Genomic DNA, 17,697 nt, shown 5'->3' on the forward strand with positions numbered 1-17,697 from the left:
GAAACACCACTTACCTGTCCCACCCCCACTCAAAACTTGGCCAACTCCATGTTTCAGCAAGTTTCTTGGTGGCTATGACATCTCAAGACTAGAACAGGCTGGACCCCAAGCAGTAAGAGTATATTAGGAGGGGCTGAAATTGCAAAAAAATGCAATTCATATCTTACATGTATCTTACACATTGTGAATGAGAAAATCTGTAACTGAGTAATTTTCACAGCAGTTAATTCTGCAGTCTGGGAATACTGTTTTCATGGCTTTACTATTCATCATGAAACAACAGTATCTAGTTTAGTGAGATTATGACATGCTCACTTAAAATTACCTATCTTATAAAATTAAACCACAAACAAACCTACCTCCAGTTCTCAGAAAAGCCCATCAATAGAAGCATACTTTTATAAAGCTTATGAGAAAGCTAACCTTCATGAAGAAGGAAGGAAGAAAATGGTTCATAACCCTAATGCCAAAGGTTACCTATTTTCTGTTTTTTGTTTTAGCACAAAAGGGCAACAGTTATTTTACCTACCAAAGAAAGCAAAATGATCAAAGCAAGTATCTTCCATGACTACAGAATTTATTTTTTTAAATACATGCAAAGTCTCTCTAATAAAGCAAGAACTCTAAAGAATCAGCATATTCTCATCTTCAAGATTAAGTATAACTGAAAAACTGACTTTAAATGCCAGAGACCTATGGCCTATCTTGACAGTAAATGCCTTAAATAAAACACAGTGGTAGTTTTGAGTAAAGTCATTCAGCTTGTCAAGAAGCATAAGGCAAGATCTGTACAGTCCTGTACAAACTTCTATTCACCTCTCTGACACTACAGTCTGGCTGAGCTAACTGAGATGAGAGTCCTGTAAGGTGCCATTTTGGTTAATACACAGTCTGACATGGAAAGGTCTCATTACAGCTCACTTCTTTTCCATGATGTAGGTAAGAGTTTTTCTTTTCTGCTCCTTCACAGCCAGAGAAAGAGAGAGAAAAGAACAGAATACCCAACAACTCAGCTGCACACACAAGAGTTGCAGGATGCCATGGGATATCAGCTACTCAGGGAGCTTACTTTTATCCTGCCAAGTGAAACTTCCCAAAAAGACATCTCTTTTGTCACATCCTCAATGATCCAAGAGAGACAACCTAAAGTCAACAGCAGAGGCATTAAAAGCCTTTTATATTAATCTACTAGAACTTGAGACTCATCCATGGCTTCCAATAAACTACCATGAGGCAACCCAGAGTCTTTTCAATTAATAATGACTTCTAAGAAACCACTTCTTAAGTACACATGTAAGGTTAGTGAGCACCAAGATCTCAGAAGATCCAAACTAACAAATGCCAGGAACTACAGAGAACTAGACATCCTTCATGCAGTAACAGCCCCTCACACACACAAGTACTGTAATACCAGCTACAGGAATGCATGATGTTAAACCACACACAAATGGAAGAAAGCCCTTAGGAATTAGTTACAGAAGTGAAATCAACAAAATCAGTCTTTTAATTCAGTTCTTAGAGCATTATTTATTCTGTGTAAAGAAACAGGAACAAATAGTATCATATACTTTATACACAGCCTGTAGGAATGGGGGATGAAATGAAACTAGAGTGCAGAGATTACAGAAAAGTGCAACCTGGCCTATTGCTTTATGAATAAATAAATGCCAGGTAAGTAGGCTGAAACCTTGGGTTACAGCTACATTCCAAGAACTTGAAAAATCAATCAATCAATCAATCAATCAGTCAATCAATCAATCCTTTTAAACTCTTAGAAATGCAATGGACACATAATTTGTGAGTCTTTTTTAATTCTCTCAAACCCAAAAATTGATCAACAATGTCAAATTATTTCTAACAGATTCTTACGTAAAAACTTAGGGAGTTCTCCCTCCTTGCTAGAGAACTGTACTGTGAAAGTACTAGGAAATGCAGTACAGCACAGGGTGTATTATCTTCCTGGTGTGCTCTCATTCTGGGCTCCTCAAAGCTGTGGAAAGCACTTCAACATCTCCAAACATTTATCTAACTTTGAACTGCAATGTTAATTCCTCTGACTCCAACATACATGAAGTAGACTTTATTCTCAACCATAGAGAACAGCAGTGAAGATAGCATTCAAAAATCAGCTGTCACAAAAGAAATCAAAATCAGATCTGAGCCCTGATTTCAACTGTAAACTGCAACTAACAAGTCTGGCAACAACACAAAACCTTGATATTGTAACTTAAACCTACCCTACAGCTATTAACCTAAAGCAAGTTGTAAGAGACAGAAAAAAGGAAACTTATCAGTCTTTAGTCCTCAATAAAGTTATCTCAGGATATCTGGCAAACACACCCATCATGATTTTGCAGGATCAGACCCTCTTTTTCCTTGCCCAGTTTTCTTTTTTGAAGCTCAAGATCTCAGAATCAGCCACTGTCACCAAGACTCCTGAAAAATTCTTCCCCTCCTCCTCCTCAAGTCAAAATATATAATCTTCAGAAATTTGCTTCTAGCAACACTTGCAAAGAGGGCAAGACATTTTTGAGACAACAGTCATCCTGGATGCTCCAGATGAGACCCCTTAACTGAGTCTTTTTCAACATTCTCTCAAAGTCAGACTTGTAAACTTCTTCAAAGGGGCAACTCCAAAATGCTTAAGGCCTTCTGATTGTTTTAGATAAGCAACTGTGACTTTGTTTATCAAGGACACACATCCAGACATGAACAGTTTGGTTCACCTGGGCATAAGCTGGGGCCTGGTACTACTGAAGATGCCTGAGGTGTTTCACCTGACAGATTAAAGCTCCAAGAGAGCAGATTAAATACAGATTAAATAACATCAGTATTCTGATAACTGAGTGCGATGGAGGAAAAGTTGTGAGGCCTAGTTTTGACAATTATTTGCCTATGAGCTTGCAAAAGGAATTTTCACTCTCCTTTGCTATATATTTTCCATGAAATTATTCAGGGTACATCCTGAGAGTCAAACTGAAAATAAACATGATTAAAGTAATCGGTATCATCTAGCACTTGGTCCATTTCTCCAGATCAGACAGCCCCTCCTAAGACCGTGACTATTCATTTATTAAATTCTGGGAGACATAAGATAATTATCATTAACTTCAACAAACCAAAATACATGTGCTGTAACACTTTGCTGAGTTAGCTGAAAGCTCCCCTTACAGAGATGTGCCACCAACTTCTAACACCATTCAGAAAGTTCATGGGTTGGTGCAGACCACCCTAGACATTGGTAAGCTATGTAAAGCACCAAATAATCTCTTTACATTTGCAGTAAGACATATTTAATGAAAAACTGGTAATTCCAAGCACCATTATTTAGGGATTTATTAAGACAAACTAAAAAAACATTCAAGCATCTGAAGTGGTCTTATGCTCTGAATCTGTACTTTCCAAACAGCTAATTTTATTTACTTCAAAATTAGCAACAGCTACATCGTGGTAGGAGATTATATTGTGAAATTTAGGCAAAGTGATTTTTTCATGGCAATATGACAAGAGATATCCCTACGTCTAGTGACTAAAAAGTCCCAAAATACAAACCCAGCAACCCTCAAAACTCCTATTAAAATCAAAGATTCAAAGTGCAAACAGTACTGTTCATTCCAAAGAACCTCATTCAATATTCTATAGGTTTGCTCCATTTAAATCAGTTGCACAGCATCTAGTCCAAATCCAGAAATTAAAGGATGGGTATTTGACAACTCAGTACTCAAATCCATGCCTTTTCTGTCACACTCCACAATCACTTACAGAATCACAGAAGTGAAGGATCCACCAAAGCACCTCAATCTTTTCAGAAATAATCACCTGACTTTCTTTGCCCAAGCATAAGTGACTGTGAATTTTTGAAACTTACCTGTAACATGCCAACTATTTCCACTTTATTAAAAAAGATGAAAGAATGAAGTGTTGATAGCATATTTTCCTCAAAAACTGAGGGAGTGGGTAGGACCATATCTTGAATATACTGTACTCTGTATGTCTGATGTATTTTTTGCTTCAGCTCTGGATCAGATATAGGTATCACCTCTTTAAATTTTGCTGTTTTAGTCAGAAATTCCCTGTGTTTCCGTGACTGCGATAAAGACGGATCATATTCTAGGCATCCAATTACATCCATTATACATTCCTCGGAAAACATGACTTCAAAAAGTGCAGTTCTGTTCAAAAGGAAAATTCCCTTAATAATTTCATATAAGTGGTGTAGTCCTTCAATGTTCTCCAAGTCTTCGCACACGTGAAAAATTTCTAAGAGCTTCTTAATATAGCCCTCATTTTCCAGTGCTAGGGCGAGTTTTTCACGGCGTAAGGGTGAAGGCAGGGAAGATGCCACGAGTTCTGCGATCTCTTCCAGCCGGCTGAGCTCACAGGATGGCAACTCCAGACCTGGTGATGACATGTCATCAAAGCGCTCCTCCTCAGATTCATCAACAAGATCCTGAGTAATATCCACAGAAGGGTCTTTGCCTTGAACCTGCAAAATGAGATTTGTCAAAAAGTGGAGTTTAATTTTACTGTTATTTGAATGCTTTTTAAAAAATACCATTGAAGTATCACACATTTTTAATTTGTATGGGCAAAATAGAAATGCAATCTAGTCTGACATTGAGTACAGCTGGTTTGGAAAATAAAAAAGATAACGAGAAGATTTCTTCAAATAGAAAGCTTTATAGAACTGTTTCTACATGAAACATTTAACTTTATTTATTTATTAAAAATGGGAGAAAGAATAAGGAAAATACCTACATTTTCCGAGTACTTCAAATAAAAACAGAAATTTGCATTTATTAATATGGATGGCAACTTCTTAACAGACTACTGAACTTCTTAATAGACTACTGAACTGTTTGTTTCCAGCCTTTATTCTCTGCAGACAGATTTTCAAATGCAAATCAGTATTACATTATTCTAGTGATAGCTTTAAACATTTATCTATAGGCTATTAACTGCTCTGTATGCTTTTCAAAGCTTCCACTACTTCCACTACCTCAAACAGAGGAGAGAGGCCAGTCTTACTAATTTATCTGTTGTCTTCTGTTCTGGAGAGCTGCAAGTCAAAATCTGTTATTATGCACTTTCTAAATACTCAACAGAGACATAGAGTCTTCTTTTAAGAACAAAAAAGCTCAGACCAACATTGACAAAATAATAGAGGAAAACTGACTGTCAGAAAAATAATGCACAGGACTTGCAAAAATCTCTCCAGAGATATGAGGAAACTGAGGAAAGTATGAATTAGTAAAAAAATGCACAGATGCCTGGGCACCAGAGTGAATCAGCTTTAATGACATCTTAATTTTAGCATCTGCTTGGAATCTGAAGTCAAATTCAGAGAAACACTGCTGAGCAGAGCAGTAGAAGGTGCTTGTTGTTTTTATTCTTGAAATTCAGCAAAAAAAAACCCTGGGAGAAATAATGCCTCATTTATAACAGCAAGCCTATACTCAGAATGGTGCTAAACCCCACATATTGTTCTGCTTATAGAGCAGCAACCACTTTCTCTATAAATGGTATCAAAGCTTTCCTTTTAGAAGTTTTAATGACTGAGGAAGCTTAAGATCTATAAAGTACACTAGACACAATTACAAACCATGGCCTCAAAACAGGATATAAAGACACTGGCTTCCTACAAAAATATGAGATCTTTACATGAGGGTGAGGAAACTGGGCTTCTTATCTGGGTGTTTCCTAAGAACAAAACTTCCCCCTTTCCCTACTTTGTTTCTGACCCCAGCTTTTGGGCCATTGACTGCTAGGGTTCTTGGAAATGTTTCTGTACTTATTTTCATAAGTGGTAAACTGCTGAAAAGACTCATTCTTAAAAAAAAAGGAATAATCTATACACATGTAATTGTGAAACAAGATTTCTTTTGCTTAGCTTCTGAAATTACTAAGAACAAACTTCAAAAGACAGAGTGGGGAGAGCTAGATCTTTGTTAAGAACAGAAAGAGACTGCAGAGAGAAATTTAGAGTAATTTAGAGAAATCCCACATACTGCAGCACAGAATTAAGTTGTAATGCTTGGAAGGGAAGAAAAAGCCCAAACAAGAACCGAGAAAGTGAACCAACACCAGTGAATATACTGATTAAACTCTTTTGTGTCAAAGCTAATACCTGAACAAATATTATTCACAAACAACACTGATTCAATGACTGTACAGTCACCTGGCTGCAGTGGTAAAACACATGTTAAAATATATGCATGCTATGTATACATTGTTTGATTTTTAAAACATTATCTTTATAGGGATGGAGCTATCTCCTACTAGCAGATTAATCAAAAAAGTTATGTTGAGTAGAAAGACCTGAAAATGCTCTAAAGAAGTACCCAAAACTTAGATTAGGTCTGTATTAAATTTCTGGAGGAAGGAGAAAGTTTTTAAATTGAAAAATGCAAAATTTGGGAGAGCTGGCTATAACAATAGTTTTTACTTTCTATCTACTATTGTTCAAACTCTCAGAACAGCCTGTAAGTTTTGAACACAAATATTTAGATGAATATTTAGATGAATTTAGATGAATTAGGTTGTCTCAATCTTACATTTATCAAACTTACCTGACATATTTTTTCCCATATTTCATCACAACCTGCTTTTTCTTGAAAGCTAAGTGCCAAATCATAATTTTCAGCTTCAGACCACACAATCAAGGTATCCTTTAAAGAGAGGGAGAGTATTTTAAGGCAATATATTTCAGATTTTATTAACCTAAACAGTGTTTAAAGAGTAAAATTTTAAATTAAAAACAGCCTGACACCTAATTATGACAGGACACTATTACAACACAAATGTAACCATCACACCTCATAAAATTTTTATAAGTTTATACAATTAAAAACATTCCTGCATAAATCAGAAGAAGTTCCAGAAATATATAAAAAGTCTTTGTTCTTATTTTATGTGACCATAACATTGTAAATCTCAAAAAGTTTGACCTAGAAAATGCACTTCTACCTCAGTGTATTCTCTAATAAAAGACAGTAACAAAAGCAACAGGTTTTGCTGGGTTTATGTTAGGGGTTTCTTTAATGTTTCATTTGGACCACATAAAACTAGTTCTTCTGTAGGATGAAAGTTACAATATTTTTTTTTTCATTTTTGTAGGCCCCAGAAGACACTCTGCTAATGCACAGAACAGCTGCTTGAAATCTAGTCCCAAGATGGCTACAAACTTTAAAGAGGAGAAACACCACAGTTCCCTGCCTGGGACCACAGGCACCCACTACACTGAACCACGCGTGAGAGTTTCTTATTCCAAACTACAATTCTGGAAGAAAAATACTTGAAACTACTTCTAGAAAAACTTCTAGAAACTAATTGAAACCATGCTTAGCTATGTTCACTTCCTAGACACTGAAGCCCTCATCAACTTACTAGGATAGTTCAAGAGTTTATCTGAGCCCTCCTATTGCATGCAAAACCAATATATGAAAGGGGAAGCTGTGCAGTAAGCAGCAATGTCACACACACCGACAAGGTATTTGATGGAGTAGGTTACAGAGAGTCTACTAAATAACTAAGAATAACTAAATAGAAAATAAAAATTAATAAAAGAAGAAAATAAAATCAGCATTGTGTTTATGTATTCAATCAAGTTTTATTGTTAGTCTTTTTTCTTCCTGTAACAGCTGAAATATAGCCACAGTAAATACACACAGCTCCATGAAACTGCATTATTTCAGCCAAGTGCTAAACCATGCATTCACTCACTAGGACAAGAGACATGGGAATTTTTCTTATACATAAAATACAGAATTTCTGCTTCATTAAGTACAGATTTTGCTTAGAGTGATATTAAAATGAATACTGACAATAAAAAGAAACCTTACCTTTAGATTTTGATATGTACTTACTAGAAAACACCTTAAACTAAACTGTTATCTAAACAGCACAATCAGCCAGCTTCAATGGGATTGTCAAGCAATACAATATAATCAATTTGCCATTACCAGAGCAGCTATACTGCTTCAGAGGCACTAATGGCTTTACCTTGTAAATGGCAAATAGTTTACCTTTTCCTTTTCCAAAGGGTTGAGGAAGAGGTGGTACACAGAAGAAGGGGATTTAGGAAGACCACCTCCAAAATACAAAAGGAAGAAAAAAAATCATAATTAATAGTTTATTCTCTACAAAACAGGTCATGGAGCAAACTCTCTGGTAATAACAGATTGACAGCACCTGGTACTGCTGACTCCAACAGAGCAAAAAAAATTTGTTTGCAAAAATCTGAAAAGTGAAGATCTCAAAAAGTTTTTCCCTTTACCATCTTAAAAAAACAGTATGTACCTTACTGCATGTTAAGTGTAGGTATCAGGTTCAAATTCTAATACATTTATCTCTCCAACTGTACTTCTACTGCAGTAATTTTCAAAGCCACTCTCTCCTTAGCTTCACACTGAGTAGTGCTTATTTAATGAAAAAAAACAAAGCAACTCTAAGATCAAATTTTAAGTAGACACTAGCAGAACTTGCAACATTCCCATCTAATTACATTTCCATCCAGGTGAAAGGAGTTAGATTTCTAAGTAAGTCATTTTCAAAAGACCAAAATGTATTTTCTTCTTGATAAAGAGCACAACTAACAAATGGGGAAATGACTAAAAGAACACTATTAAGGGCAGTGCTATTTACATTAACTGCTTAAGTTTAATAAACAAAAGTTCTAAGGCTCTGAATAAAATCCAGCAACAGATCAAGACAGAGAAAGGAAGGCAAGCAGAGAAAAATAAAAGAGAAGACAGAAATTTAAACCTGCTTTTGAAAATTACAGTCACATATGTAGAAAAGTGTATTTGGCCATAGCATAGCAATTTTTCTCTTTAACAACATCATCTACTACTAAACATGGAAGCTCACACCTCCATATAGTTCCATTTTTTTAGTTATTTCTTCTTTGAAAAACAAAACAAAAAATTGCTTAAAGAAATCATTTGAGCAGCCATCTTCCAGTTTGTTCTATCAGTATTAGAAAAGTGGTTTCCAATTGCCAACATTAAACTTTGAAATTACTAGCATCTGTTGTCTTAGCACAGACGGGTTTCATACATTACGGTTCCTCAACAGAAACCTACCAACTGCTGCGCTCTGGATCTTTAGTAAACTGTATTTGTTTGTACAACCTTTCTTAAATGAAAGGGCTTTTTAAAAGAGAACATGAAACAAAAAGCACTTCACTCTGTTGTGCAATATACAGTTTTGTCTAACTTTAAATTCACTGTTAAATGCAGACAGTTGTGACTATAATTTCACTTCAATCCTACAAAGCTTATAATCATCAAAAAGGACAGTACAAGACTTATACATGTATGAAGAAATGACTGAAGGAAATTCCAGATGAAGTTAAAGACAGAAGAATCACATCACTAACAGTCTACTTTCTGATTATTTTATTGAAAGAAATCTTTGTACATGCTTGATCTGACATTTCTTCAGTGTAAGTTGAGTCCACTAACTACTCTGGATCTCTCAGCTATGGAAATGGAGTTTCTGTGGCTTCCCAATGTCAAATATTACTTCTTGATACTTCAGAAAGCAACTGAAATTTCTTAAGACTGCCTCCTCCATTCAAAGAGAAAACAGGAGTTAAGGATAAATATGCTTAGTAATAGTGGCTACTGGTTAAGAGGTAAGAAGATAAGTCTTGCACATTACATCTTGGTGAGCATAAAATCTTCATTTCATTTGATTCACAATAGCCATTCTGGCTCAGATGGAGCAAAGACATCTTTGTTGTTGCATTTCATATAAAATATTATCATCTACACGCAAGGAACTGGATGGGATAATTAAAACATCTAAAAATTGTTCTTATCTTGTTCCTTGTAAACAATTAAAATGTGAAACAGCAGTATTAAATCATAGCTACACTGTGTTAACTGTCACAAACCTGGACAAAGGTTTTATTATTGAAGGATCTTATACTGAGTTCTCTGTGACAACCTCAGCATTCTAGCTCCTCATATTTTCAAGATGCATCACAGTTCTTGGCAAGATCTTTTTTAAATAGGGTGATAATCAGGAGCTATTTATGTAGAGTTCATGATCTTATTCAAAGATTGAAAAATCATTTTCTGCTTTGCAAAAAAAATATCTTGGCAGTAGTGCCAGTTAGAGGCATCATCACTATCTTAGTCCATACAAAATTTGCTGTCTCCTTACAACCATTTACATGAATCTGTTTTGTTACAATAGTGCTCATTCTGTTACAACTGTGGACATAAAATGAGAAATTAAAAAATTTAACCAAAATTTCTGAGTATGGCCTCCTTTTAGGAGACCTATGTACTTAAAATTTCCATAAGGAGGTATCAATCATTTCTATGGGTGTAGGATAGCTTTGTACACTCTAGTTCTTATAAGGACACAGCCTTAGGCCAAAATTCAGAATACAATCGGTGATTCCTGCGCTGCTTCTCTCTCTGCTGGCTGCATCAAGCCCCCATGAAGCAAGTTCTGGTTAGTTAGAGGTTCTCCAGAGGCACTGCTGTGTGCTGTAGATTGCTCTGAGACATCATGCCTCAGAAGCTAACCTGCAATAATTTAATCCAGGAAACAGTGGCAGCTGCACTGAAGAAGGAGAGGGTTTAGTATCTACCCTATGACTTCTCATTTTTTTGGAACTATTGCCAAAAGGTTTCTGATTTACCTCAAGAGTAAAAAGTTCTTGATACATACTATCAGTCTAAAGTTCTTGCCACAGCACTCACTAAAGGTCAACTTTTACTAGATATTAAATCAGTTTTATTTAACTATTAGAAAGCTGATTAGTAGGTATCTTGTACAGCACTCACACAAATCTCCAAAGCAAGCTCTGGGATTTCATAATGAAGAATTTCAGAGCAACCAGTATTCATGATTTGACTCTGCTATGATTAAATTAACAAAACTATTACTGTTTGACAATGGACTCTCACTACTGTTCATCTCCAGGGACAAGTCTTCTCCATAGCTCCAAAATATTATCTTGGCAGTTCTATGAGATCTAATCTACACTCAAGAAGTAGGGATACCCTAAATTTGTTAAGTATTTAATAAATTCTTACTTTTAGCCTTAAAAAGCAAATTAATTTCTTCCTATTAACCCTCACATGGTTCAGGCTTATGACACTTTCCTGGCCCACACAAGGTTCAACACAGCCAGGCTGTTTCTTCCCTTCTTGGACTGCCTGATTGCTAGTTCCTCATCTAATTCCTTCGATTGTTTACAGTCACAGATACTTCCCTGGACATGCCAACCCATCTTTCAGCATCCTGCTATCTAAGTACTTCCAATCAAAAGTACAGCTTCATAATTTCAGGTTTCTCTTTATGAAATAAACTTATTTGCACTACCCAGGCATTTTAAGTCAAATAGAGCTAGTGTGGTAGGTCATGGCAGAATCTTCAAGCTAAAAAAAAACCCACCCAAGTAATGTAATATAAAGGTTCAATTCTGCATTTGGATCATGCACTTTTTCACCTAGAAGCTGGTTATCTGGACATGCTAACAATTTACTCAAAAAAACCTGATTAACATGTCAAAGGCATAGACAGATTGAGTTCCACTAGCTTCTGTGAAAGCTCAACAGTCATACACAACTTTTCAGTTAGTGATTTCATAGCTGTATTCCCATGAATCACAAGGAATAAAATCAATTTATTGGTTTTGCAGGAGAAACTTTCTGGCCATACTCAGTGTCCTGGGGTGACTTTATGATGCTCAATTGTATCCCCATTTGTCTGTTTAACCCAGAAGTAAGTTTTGCACCCTTAAAACTAGATCTGAGAGTGAAGCGGGGAGGGAGGAGAAGCAGTGGAATGTCTGAGGTAATTGTATTCAAAACACAGAGATAAGAGCTTCAGCTTTTCTCTCTCACAGACTGTGTTGTTTGCAGCACAGAGAAGTAGGAGAGAGTTCTCCTTTGCTTTTTAGTTAGTTTTTAGCTAGCTGAGGCAGACATGGTCCCCAGACTGTGGCTTTTCTTTTTCCTGGAACTCATCAGCCCTGCTCTGGACTGAAAACCCAGAACACCGGGAGCTCGTGCCTGGGCCGTGACATTATCCCACACAGGAGGGACAGGTAAGGGACTGAGTGAGCTGAGCTACACCCCATGACAAGGACTTGCTGAATTGGCCATCTCTTCAGAACAGTGAGAGGGTTTATTGTTTAATATTATTCATTTTTATGCTTGCAAATACTTTGCTTGTTAAATAAATAGTTTTTTCCCCACTTTTCACCAAGGAAATATTTTCCCAAATCAGTTGGGGGAGGGGCCACTTGAATCTGCTTTCTAGAGGGACTCCTTTGGAAGCTTCTTCCCAAATTTGTCCCTATACCAGGATACTCAGCAAAAGTAGAAAAATCAGAATACACAGGAAAACAGAAATAAAGGAAAATAAACCTATGTTAATTTAAAATAGATGAACCCCGCCCCAAACCCAAGAGAAGCCCACCCTGCCCCTTGTTTACTCCCTTGCCCCACAAAGCCACACACTCTTCCTTACTATCTTAGCTCAATATGCACAAATTTTATTGAAATAATTTCACTGTTGGCTTGCTTCTCATGACATCAAGGGTACGAAGTTCATCTTCTCTGACTGAGCATTCAGTCAGTGCCCTTTTGGATAGTTGCAAAACTTGGCTTTTTTATCAATAAGTCTGCTCTCCATTATTCAAGGATGGCCATCTTCAAGTTACATAGCTAGTAGATAGTACTCTGGATGAATTTTAGCCTTTTGTGTTTGTGAGGAACTGGAAAAGAGACTGCAAAAGCAAAGGACACAAGAGACACCTCTAGGGCAGAGGCAAGACTCCGTAGGTGGAAGCTGTAAATAACTCAAGTCTTCTTTGTATCAGGCACAGAAAGGGATGCAATATACACTTCATCACTGTGGTACAGGATGCACATGGATGCATCTAAAAAAGCTGAGGATACAAGTCTTTACTGTTCTATTTTTAAAGCATTGCTAAAGTACACTGAAAGGCTCTACCCCACCCACACCCATACCAGGTTTCTCCCTAGGTAAATGCTATGTATATAGAGGAGTTTTTAATCATTTAGGGCTGCTATAGGAAAAGGCATTGTCCTAATATACTAGTGCAATTATTCATTTTCTGAATAAGGATCTTGTTTAAGAACAGCATCTTTGTCATTAACATTCTGAAATTTCAATGCCTTGACCCTCCCAACCCACAATTAAATATCTTGCACCTTTACTAGAATATTAAGAAAACAACCAACAACAGAAGAAAAAACTAAGTATTCCATGTGTGACCCAGCAATGCTTTGTATAATTAAATTCCACTTACTAAACAAAATTTGCTTTTAAGATGAATGCTACTACTTACCCAGTAATTAAATTCAGTAATATGCCATGGCAAAGTTATAGGACCATTACTGTAACATTTTAAAATAAAAATGCCAGAAACTTAACACAGAGCTGTAAGCAAGAAAAATCAGGTGCTCATGTGGCTGTACTGTGCAAATTTTGCTTTTTCTGAAGAAGTTTCTGCCTACAAATAGTACTTTAACGTAAGAAATATTAAGTCCATTTTTTGAGCCACAGGACATTAGTTTCCCAAGTTGTTTTCTTTCTAGCTTTTTTTCCCCTCACATGGCTTACTTTCTTCTAGTCCTAGTATAAACAGTGATGAGTTTGCCAGGAAGTGCATGGTTCAGAGCTTCAATGAACTTCCACTGGTAGCAATTCTATGTTGCAGAATCAGGTACACAGACCTATCTCTCTTTTTGAACATAGCAGAAAACAACTCTTCATTGTGACAGACTAATTAAATTGACTACTGAAAAGGTAGTCAAAAGACTGTCTATGAATTTCATGCTTTAATGATTTATTTCAAACCTCCAGATGGCAGGTAAGTCTGGGAAGACTGAGAAGTAGACTGTGCAAACTGAAGTATCGCAGGCTGACATATGAAAAATGAGTCCCTGAGCAGAACTCAAGATCTCCCAAAGTAATCTTTCTCTCCAAAGGCAGAAAGCTGTATTTACCACCACAAAGGGCAGTCACTGCTTTTAACACTCAACACCAAGAAATATAAAGCAGACAATTGGGACAAAATCATACTAACAAGTTCAGCTTCACAGGTATAGTTTTCGTTGGGGCTTTTTTGGTGTTTGGTCGGTTTTCTTAGCTTTAGTTTCCAAGGGAATAGAGGCAGCAAGGCAAGCTTGTCCTCAGGTCTTCACACTAGTATTTTGATAAATAATTATCTAAGCTATGCAGTTATTAAAACACACATATGTAAACCAAGAGATTGCATAATTTGTGATATCAACAATTAACAAGACCATCTACTTCACACTAGCATTAACAGATCACATAGGCAGAAGGTTCTTTCACCAGTGGAAGGACTTCACTGTTTATCACAAAGGTATCTACAGGCTTCTTTTGTTGAAGGATCCAAAGCAGCTGGCATAGCAAGGTTCCCCAAGAGCTTAGTACACATTATCTCTCCTTGCTTCCAACCACAGATTGTTTCAGTCAGTCCAATAAGACTGTTTCTTCTTACAAACCTCATGTCAGCCCAGACAAAAGTCAGAACCCATCCATTTATTCCATTAGATATTCAAAGTGTCCACAAGCTGCATGCTGCGTCACAGTAGAAAAGGATGCTGCTATGTGCCCCTTAAAATAGGTTCATCCTCACAACAAAATTCTGAGATAAAAGCCTTCTAAGATCATAACACTACACAGCTACTTTGAAGTTTAAAGCCTTAGATTTCTGGGAGATTTTTCTTGAAATTTTCTATGTGCAACCAACAACAGCAGGCAAGCTCAAAAGCAAGTCTTTTATTTCAGGCTGCAACTTCACTAGTAGTGAGGTGACCAAAGTGACCTTCTGCAGTCAAAAAGAAATATCTCACTCACTCTTCCATCTCAGTTCCACAAATGGATCTTGTGTAAGGTGGTTTGAAAGTTCTGTCAGCATAGAGAGTTACCAGTTTTTGAAAAAGGATTTAAAGTACCAAGCTGATTTTCTTGTGTCTTTAATAAGTTTAAGCCATTCAGCGTTCTAGATGCAGAGTTGGAAAAAACCCTATTCTTTCTCTCAGCTGCTAAGCTCCAAGCTTAGCTCATCTGGAATCAGATTTACACTCTGAACTTGCTTTTTACTAAGGGAAACGATAAGTAGGCCTCACATGAAAGAAAACAGGCTACAGAGCAGATTTAATACACCAAGAAACATTTGATACTTCTAAGGCTCGGAGTGGAGCCCCATATTCAATTTATATTAGAAACTGGTTTGGTTAAATATGAACAATCCACCTACAAATATAAATCTCAGTCTACACAGCATTTGAAAGCTTTAAAACCAGCACTTTTCCTTCTCCAGCACAGAGAATGTACAGTGCTGCTCTAATGGGACAGACTCATGTTAATTATTTTTATTTCTCTAACCATGTTTTCACAGGTATGATTTATGCAGCACTAGATTACAATGTGTGTCAGATGCAGAGCAGGAAATGCTGTTCCACTGACCAGCACATGGAGTGGTTTGCACCAATCTTGCAATTTTATGCCTCCTTGAAGTAGGTTTCCTGTCTGATGTGGCACAACACCTATTGATACAAAACTCACCCCTCAGTTCTTTCAACCAATTTAAGCCAGCAAAGTAAGCTTACACCAGATCAGCACTTTATGCCATAGAGCTGTGAAATATTCAGTGTCACTTCAGGAGCTTTAAAGCTCAAGTTTATCATAGAACCATGACCTCAAGCTAGTCAGGATTACAGCTAAAATTTAGTGTGCTTAGCACTTTCACTGGTCTTGTCCTTACTCCCTGGAACTGACCCTCCAGGCCCACACTGTCCTTATCAGTTGCTCAGTATCAGCTGCTTATACAGTGCACTATGAATACATCAAGAGACAGATACACGTTAAATTTTTCAAGGAAGGGTATTTTTAGCCCATACTGGTTCTCCCCATTCAGTTCAAAATACAATTCTACAAAAAGCTGCAGTGACACAACTACTGGGACCTGCCTGTGAACAAAACAGTATGTCCATCCCTGTCCATGCCTTTAATAAACTATTAAAGGTGAAAGACTGAAGGGTGCTTTAATACATTAACTGTACCTGACAAGATTTTAACAAGTCTGAGCTGACCAAACAGGCAAAAAAAATACAATTTAGTTCAGCATTTTTAAACCTGTAAAGGCAATTCCCAGCATCCATGAAACAAGCACAGCAAATAAAGTACAAGCCTACACAGTTCACTTCTCACCCATCTAAGGAGCATTCTTTAGGGGCTCACAATGTATGGTTTAAATAACTGAAGCAATGTGCAAACTAAAGGTGAGAAGCTGCTTTTATTAACACAGAATGCTTTGGAGCAATAGTAACCCATACCCACTTTCTAAGTAAAAGACAAACAAAGATTTACATGTAAATAGCTTTAAAGCCTTCAAAACTTTCCCTGAATAAAAATACATTTAAAGTTAAAGCATCTGAAATATAAAGAAGAAAAAAGCAATCATGATACTAAGTTTCAGATACTATAACCCTCAGGAACCTCAGCTACTTTGTGATTTTCCCAACTATGTTTTGACTGTCTCTCCCAAAGCAATTTCTGGTGCAAAACAGAGAGCAGTTTATCTGTATAACTTCACTAAAAATGCAGAGAAGTAACACATGATCATGTAATGCACAAACATGGTGCAAACTACTTTACCTATTTCTGGCACAAGAACATAAAATATAATTTGCAATAGAGGCAAAAAAAATTACTATATTGCTACACTGTTGGTTGTATACTGTTAAAGACCCTGCCTTTAAACATGAGGAAAAGAAAAGTATGTTTACCTGTTGCTTCTGGTACGCAGTGTTCGGATTAATTTTGGACTCCAAAAGAAGAGAGCCTAGGAAAAAAAAGTTCCACTTATTTATACGTGTGCTAAAATTTTACCCACCACATAAATTTTCTGATCACTCTTTCCTTGAACAACAATAAATCTATTAACCCCTAAGAGATACTGTTCACACAGTACAGAATAATGCTCTGAGGACTGAATTTTAAACCTTTCTTATTTTGAGTAACAACTTTTCTACAGAAAAATGTTTAGACATGATGAAGTCTGCAAGCACACCAAAAACATCATAACTGCATTCCAGAGATTACTTATGACTGTTTTGTGTGAAAATTCTAATTGTGTGGTATTTTTTCTTAAAGGTTAGCTAAAACACTTATTTTCCTGGGAAGCTTATCTAGAAATTAATGCTTAGAGCAGTAACCACTGTGACTGCTAATACCAGAAAACTTCACACAAACTCAGAACAATGGTTTCACAGCAGGTTTTACTAAGACACAGAACAGCAATTCCATTCTCAGGTCTGTGTCTTCTTTCCCTTCCTTTTGCACATTAGCATTCTTGTGTCACATTTAAACAATCTGAAGTGTTGATCTATACAAAAACAACTTTTGAAACTGATTTTATTCTTGGACCAATCACTTCCCTCATCCACCTTGCTACTCAGCTGCACTAGTGCCAGTGCGTGACTTAAATTCACGTATCTGCAGAGCTTCACTCAGCTTACATGAAGAAATACTGATAAATTAACTTGCACTGTCAATCATACAATTAAAATGTAAGGCTGCAAGCACCCCTTTAAAGTGGCATTTCTCCATTTACTTACCTGGTTAAATTTAGGCTTTAAGAAATGTCCAAACTTTAAGAAAAGTGTTAAC

The 17,697-nt window shown here is 36.6% G+C and overlaps 1 protein-coding gene across 1 annotated transcript in view; it reads right to left on the minus strand.

Annotated features, from left to right (window-relative positions):
* Positions 1 to 17,697, minus strand: part of PPP4R3A (protein phosphatase 4 regulatory subunit 3A) — a 42,154-nt gene that overhangs the window by 16,960 nt on the left and 7,497 nt on the right. Inside the window, exons 2-4 of the mRNA XM_066552233.1 lie at positions 16,815 to 16,870; positions 6,570 to 6,668; positions 3,869 to 4,486 (exon numbers count right to left, since the gene is read on the minus strand). Coding sequence (XP_066408330.1) covers positions 3,869 to 4,486; positions 6,570 to 6,668; positions 16,815 to 16,870 — 773 coding nt within the window. The remainder of the gene's footprint in view (positions 1 to 3,868; positions 4,487 to 6,569; positions 6,669 to 16,814; positions 16,871 to 17,697) is intronic.

This window comes from Molothrus aeneus, chromosome 6 (assembly GCF_037042795.1).
Source record: "Molothrus aeneus isolate 106 chromosome 6, BPBGC_Maene_1.0, whole genome shotgun sequence".
Lineage (NCBI taxonomy): Eukaryota > Metazoa > Chordata > Aves > Passeriformes > Icteridae > Molothrus > Molothrus aeneus.